Raw genomic sequence first — 6,946 nt, 5'->3', positions numbered from 1 at the left:
TTTCATGGCTCTTTATGTTCAAATGGATGAAGATATTTCCCATTTCTTTTGTGTGATAATGGGTTCCCAATTCCATAGTGGGTGCTATGGTGGGACAACAATGATACCACGAACTACATGTCATCTTTATCATGTTCTTGTAGTCATGGGTCCATTATACGAACATACGAATCAGTATTACTATACATTTCTATTTCAAAATAAACTTTCCCAAACTCTCACTCTTGTCCTTTACATTTAAATTTGTGTTTGTGTGTACTCGAGTATCCAAGATGCACTAAGTATTCATGTATTATGAGAGAGAACAAATGGTGGGAAAATAATTTCCCTTCTATAAGGCCGACCACTTTAACAAGATAGGACTATAACATTTTGAAACTTTACTTATTGCGAATGGATGCTATTTCACTACCTATGTAGTGACAATAACTTTTTAAAACTTTACCTATTATTTATAGGTGATATTCTCAATGGGGTGTATTCTCAATGGACAATGAGACTAGGCCTATATATTTTTAACATTTGTCCTATTGTTTATGTGTGCTATTGCATGACCTTTGTGATGGTGGAAATGGGGTATATACTTTTTTATATTCTCAATGAGCATGGGTGGTTGGGAAAATATTGATTGAATATTGTGGCAATCAAATACCAACAGAGATGGGGGAATGATATGTTAAAGGCATTACTGAATTGTATATACATAGGCAAGGATATGTAAACTTCTCTCTTTGCCACAAGATGATGTTCTCTCAAGCACCTTCCTCATTTTTAATAGGCATTACATGGAAAGATGTGGCAGAGGTTTTGCTTCATCTTGGAGCTTCCATCGCCATGTTTTTGGTTGCACTTGTAGGCTCTTTGACTGCAAAGCTACACATGGAGAAAGAGATGGGTGTCTCTTTCATCCGCCCAGTCTCTCAATTGGCCATTGTGGGTTTCTTCCTCCATTTCATTTTCTCTCAGAAGAACTACATGTGGAGTATTTTACCTTACCTTTTCATGGTAAGTCTCACTTCTTTTACCTTATACCAAATTTACAAACGTTGAATTTGTTGATGTTTCTTTTGATTAGACTATCCCACGTGATTTTGAGTTGATCAACATGTTTTCTTTTTGAAACCTTGCTTAGGTAATAATTTTAGCTAATAAGTCAGAAATAGCTTTAGTAGAATGTTGATACTAATAAATCACGCGATTTATGTAATGCTGGAGGCATTAGGAAGGTGCACTACATGTGCATTTGCAAGTTGTGTCACTAACACAATTGAGCAAGCTTCAGAATAGGTAACTAGAAAGTGAGTATTTTTTATTTTTATTTTTGATGGTATACTTGGATAGTATTGGCAAACATAATAAATAGTAGCTATTTGGATGGTGGGTGGGGAGGTAGTGCTATGGCATGCTCAATAATATATTGATTGAGGATTAGTTTTTGTTATGGTATGAGTGCTATAGCGTATGCTTATTTAATTTTGTAATGGTGGTGGGCAGGTGGGGGTAGCTGCTTACACTGCAGGGCAAAGGGCCAAGCGTGTGCCTCGCTCTACTTGTGTGGCAGGGACGTCAATATTTATGGGGACCTCCACGACCTTGGCATTTCTTGTGATATTGAGGGTGTTTCCTTTCACACCTCGCTACATGATCCCAATGGCTGGCCTGGTTGTTGGGCGCGCCATGACTGTCACGGGCATCACCTTGAACCGCCTCAGAGATGACATCCGGCTGCAACAAAACTTGGTAAATTTGTTTAAAAAAAATTTACCAGTTTTTAGAGATGCCTTCGCTGTCAATTTTTTCTTTTCAAAAACACCTGTTTCTGCTTCTTCTTCTTCTTCTTCTTTTTTTTAAAAAAAATCACTCTTTAAATTTGTTTTCAAAAAACACCTGTTTTTGCTTATATTAAAGTTTACTCTTTTCATGATTTATTTCTTGCCCAATTTTTAGAGATGCCTTCGCTGTAAATTTTTTATTTTCAAAAACACCTGTTTTGCTTCTTCTTCTTCTTTTTTTTACACACTCTTTTAATTTGTTTTGAAAAAACACCTGTTTTGCTACTAATATTAAAGTTTACTCTGTTCATGATTTAACTCTTACACTCTCCTCAATTTTTAGAGATGTCTTAGCTGTAAATTTGTATATAATACAATGAGCAAACTCTTAATGTCCTCAATTTTAGAGATGTCTTAGCTGTAAATTTGATTTTAAAAAACACGTGTTTTGTTTTTTTTAATCACTCTTTAGAAATTCGATTTTAAAAAACACCTATTTTGCTTATATCAAAAAAGTTTGCTCTTTTCACGATTTAACTCAAGAAAAACAGCCATTTTGTTTTTTTTTATCACTCTTTAAAGTTGTTTTGAAAAAAAACACCTATTTTGCTTATATTAAAAAACTTTACTCTTTTCATGATTTAACTCCCAAAAAAAAAAGGGAGAGAGAGAGAGAGAGAGAGAGAGAGAGAACTACTCTTGTTGCTTAATTATTGACATAATTCAAGAATATATAAAGAGGAAAAACTCTATCCCTTTTCATAATGAGACCTTACAAAGAAACAGAAAAGCAGAAGGGAAAACTACGGTGTTATGTATCTATTACATATTAACCATGGACAACCAAGGGGAGAGAAAAAAGAAATCTTGGATTTCAAAAAAATAAGAGGAAAAATTCCCATCAATTTGATGCTATGTATTCTGGCTTACATTCCTCATTTGACGCTGTGTATTCCGACTTCCATTCCTCCGTTTTGCTTCCTAATGTCTTTTACAAACCGCAGCAACGTACTAGTTGAAATAATCCATGAATGAAGAAAGGACAATTATTTTTTATTAAAATTTTTGAAAAAAAGAGCACAAGGGAAAACTACTATGGTGAGGATTGAAATAATCCATGAATAAAGAAAGGACAATTATTTTTTTATTTTAATTTTTTTGGGGGGGGGGGGGGGGGGGGGCTTTTAATATATTAAATTGAATTTGGGAGGATTATTGGTTTTTGTAGATTGAGGCTGCGCTTGCATTGGGCGCCACTCCGAGGCAAGCCAGCATAAAGCAAGCGAGGAGGGCGCTTGTGATCGCTCTTGCCCCAGTTTTAGACAATGCCAAGACGTTTGGGCTGGTGAGCTTGCCTGGCTCCATGGTGGGAATGATACTCGCCGGCGCTTCACCCCTCCACGCAATCCTCCTTCAAATCCTCGTCATGAACACTCTCTTGTGTGCCTCTCTCCTCAGTAGTGTTGCCTCCGCTTACTTCACACTTCACCTCTTCTTCACCAACACATACCAACTTCAATCCACTGTTTTTGTTGACGAATAGCATCTATTAAGCTTCTTTCATAAATCCACTTTTACACCAAATCTCAAAAAAAAGCTTCTGCCCAGCTGAAAAAGGCGATGCAAACTCTTTTTAAACCTATTGTAGAAGATTCAAGAGTGGCGAGCTTCTAGAAGAAGAAAATAAAAAAACCCAAAAAAATAATAATAACAATGGGACCCAACCCTTGGAGACATTTGATTAAGCTAAGGTTTGTAATTCAACTCCTAAGGTTCCCTTCTCTCCCAGTAATTAATTAATGCAAAAAAGAAATTTGGTCCCATATTATGGAGAGGAAGTGTGGCAACTCTCTCACACTAGACATTCTCATGTATGATCTCAAAAAGAATTTGGAATTATGATACTAATGTATGGGTGATGTCGATTTTCTCTATCAATTTTCTATGTTGATTCGATTTTTCTAAAACAATCTCTTTACTCCCTATGATTTCTAGGTTGTGTTGATCCCTTGAGGTGTGATCCAATTTTTCCAAAAACAATCTCTCTAGTCAATATGATTTCTAGGTTGTGTTGATCCCTTGAGGTGTGCTCACTCTAAGAAAGCAATCTTTGCAACGTGTTTCAACATGGAATGCATGGTCTAATGAATAATGGGCATGCTTAAAAACCAAGAGGATGTGGGTTCAAATCCTGGTGCGTGCACATTGTTCACTATTTTTGTGAAGAGATATACAATTAGCGAATATTAGTGAATAGATATTCACTATTTGTGAAACTCTCTTCTGTGAGCAACCGATATATGTCGATTCAGGGCTAGTGAGCTGCACGTCAAAGGTGCCCACCCCAGACCATGGGCTAGGTATCATGGCATCCAATGGTCACCTCTCTATGTGTAGCCACCTCATCACTTCTTTCAACCCTATCAATTGCATAGCCCTTATCTGCTTGGACCATGTCAATTGCATATCCCATATACTTGATCCAAACTAGTGGCTTAGTGGGAGATTAGTGTGCTATATAAGGGCATCATGATTCTAACTTATTATTATGTACAATAATTCATGTGAAATGTGCCTTATATGGGCGTGGCAATCTCTTTTTTTCCCTACACACGAGGGCACATGTGAGAGAACATGTGTGTGTGAGAGAATAGTATTGGAATGTTGCTCGCTAATTCAACCACTTGTCAACATCCAAACCATCAAATTCAAAGTGGTAAATGATTCAGATTGTATGAAAACAACTAAACATGATTTTATGGTTTTCTTTTTTCTTCTTCTCTCTTGACTTTTGTGTGGTTATGTTCTCTACAAGGGGTAGATCTACGCACTATAAGCCATGTGGGGTTTGTTGTGGGGTTTGTTGAAGCTTTTGCTCCATCTCAAGCTCAAAGGGAATGGAAATAAAGCAAGTGAGGGACAATGTTACTGATGCTTCTTTTGGAACCCTATTTTCTAAGAAACCTTCTCTAGAAGGTTTGAAGGCTTCAAATTTGTTATGAGAAGTAATTCGTGGAATTTATATTCCCATGTTTTTATTTATTATGAATTCTCCTAGACGAGTTTAGATCAAGGAGCCTTTCTAAATTTGAGCGATCATAGCCTACTTTTTGAACATACACGGGTGACTCTATATATGCGTGATAGTATTGGTTGCATACTTTTAACTATTTAGATTTTATGCGGATATTTGTGTTGGTAATTATGACATGTCTAAGGATCTCCATGAATGTATCAATTTATGTTTGTGGAAGTGTCAAGAGGGTATTTCTCCAACTAGTCTACATGTAAACCACCAGTGATAATGTCATGTCCTTTAGTAGCCCCCAAAAAACGATGTCAAGAAGCCCCCACACAAGAGTACCAAGCATGCATGCTGTGAGATCCCAACTGCCCCCTCTACGCATCAGATTCTCGGATGGTAGCAGCGGAAGTAGCTTCCTCTTGCGCGGGGCAGGGTTTCTCACTCGAGGCCTCGCCCTTGAATGTCCGGGCACGAGACTAAGTTGGTGGTCATTCCGAAAACCGAAACCGGGAAAATTTTCCATGCCCGAAAAACGGGGACGATTCCACCATTTATTTTCTTAATGAATTTTTCTAACGAGATCAAGATACTGAACTAACCTTCATCTGAATAAACCAGATAGAAGGGAAACTATTACAAACTTAACTTGAAGGGATCAATGCTTTTTTCCTAATTGAATCAAGCACAGCCGTTGATCTATTCATTAGAGAAGTCTTCAGGCTTTTATTTAACTACTCGAGTTCTAAGCGTACTCATATTAATCAATTTTATTATTAAAACTACTGATTCCAGCCTACCCCATCTGGCCCATGGGTTAGCCATCGCCCACTGGAACTAGTAGAACCAGACAAGTACTCACCCACCCATAATTGAATGCCTTTCTTAACTTTTGCTTTAGAATACAGATACGCACACACTCCTCTTTAAACTTTTAACTTTTAAAAACAATCCATTGATAAACAATTATTGGTTACAGATGTCATAACTCAAAATTTCCATTCAATCCTTGTTTCTCACAAAACAGTATCACTCTGGACTCTCCGTTGAGACCAGCAGGTCAGCAAACGAGATCCAGTAAACAGATTACAATAATTTTCTCCTCATCATACATATATATATCTTCCACGACATATGCATGGGTGTCCTAAGCACCGCGAGCCCATGCATCGCCTAGTCAGAACCCTCTAGGATCTTCCTTAGGTATCCTGGCACTTCACTCAGGGACTGCTTCGTCGACCCTCGTCCATCGTACTGGAACCACACCATTTTTCACCATACCCAGGCTGGTCAAGACCTGGGTAGGTTTTTGCCGCGTTGTGAGCCGTCCTTTGAACACTCCCCGCCAACTGTTGCAATCGAACTTCCCTTAGAAAAACACATATACCAAATGCTCCCTCCAGCATTCTGGCATAAGACAGTCCTTTAAGAAAACAGGGTTTCTATGCAAGTTTTCAGTTTTGATTTTCTTTTGAATACAATGGGTATATCTTAAATCCGTATCCCAATACTTCTAGATCACATGTCTAAAATTCCAACAAAATTTTCTGAATTCTGTAACCTTGATCGCCAGATCAGAATCAAGGGTCTTAACTTGATTTCAGATTCGATGGGTGATTTGAGTGAATTTTTCTGAACTGGTCACATCGTCTTTTCTTGAAAAACTGACGAAGGAGTTATGTCTTGGTCATAGTTTGATTGAGGGTTTGAGTCTAGAAAGGTTCTCCTTTGAACTATCTTTCTCGAAGGGTAATATTTCAATTACTACTTTACTAAATTTCATTCATTGAGTATTTTGCTTAACTGAATTTAAAATTAATCCATGAATTTCTATGAGGAATAAATTAATCATTTATCTAAAATTTTGACTTCTGTGTCTACTGGATTCATTTTGACAACATAAATGAGCTGCTTCTTTCTAAGTCCTTTTAGTAACTTGGAAGCTTTTACTAATTGCAGACTTGGGGATCCTAAAATTCCGGTTCCTTGAACTTTATTTCCGTGAAGGTCATGGAAGGAAACGGTTCCATTATGACAGTGAATGTCAGCTTGATTTTGTGTGGAGCCAATCCATTCCAAGCTTCCCGTCGAAAACTCCCAAAGGTATAACTCTCAACTGACAGCCTGTTAAATTCCCATCTAGATTGAACTG

General features: G+C 37.5%; 1 protein-coding gene across 1 annotated transcript; it reads left to right on the top strand.

Moving 5' to 3' along the window:
• Window positions 1-698: 698 nt before the first annotated feature.
• On the top strand, window positions 699-3,706 carry LOC147635386 (protein ALUMINUM SENSITIVE 3-like). Its single transcript, XM_086802176.1, has 3 exons — window positions 699-1,005; window positions 1,495-1,740; window positions 3,001-3,706. Exons 1-3 carry the CDS (start codon window positions 742-744, stop codon window positions 3,313-3,315), a joined length of 825 nt encoding a protein of 274 aa, XP_086658302.1. The 5' UTR covers window positions 699-741; the 3' UTR covers window positions 3,316-3,706.
• Window positions 3,707-6,946: the final 3,240 nt, after the last annotated feature.

This window comes from Cibotium barometz, chromosome 9 (assembly GCF_041138505.1).
Source record: "Cibotium barometz isolate CiBa-2024 chromosome 9, ASM4113850v1, whole genome shotgun sequence".
Classification (NCBI taxonomy): domain Eukaryota; kingdom Viridiplantae; phylum Streptophyta; class Polypodiopsida; order Cyatheales; family Cibotiaceae; genus Cibotium; species Cibotium barometz.
The sequence above is the reverse complement of the archived record's forward strand: the minus strand, read 5'-3'. Positions and strand labels throughout refer to the sequence as shown.

Excerpts from the sequence above, each read along its gene's own strand:
- LOC147635386 (XM_086802176.1), top strand. The coding sequence starts at position 742 with ATGATGTTCTCTCAAGCACCTTCCTCATTTTTAATAGGCATTACATGG. Across the intron at positions 1,006-1,494 it reads TTTTACCTTACCTTTTCATG|GTGGGGGTAGCTGCTTACAC; the intron begins GTAAGTCTCACT and ends GGTGGTGGGCAG. Across the intron at positions 1,741-3,000 it reads TCCGGCTGCAACAAAACTTG|ATTGAGGCTGCGCTTGCATT; the intron begins GTAAATTTGTTT and ends TGGTTTTTGTAG.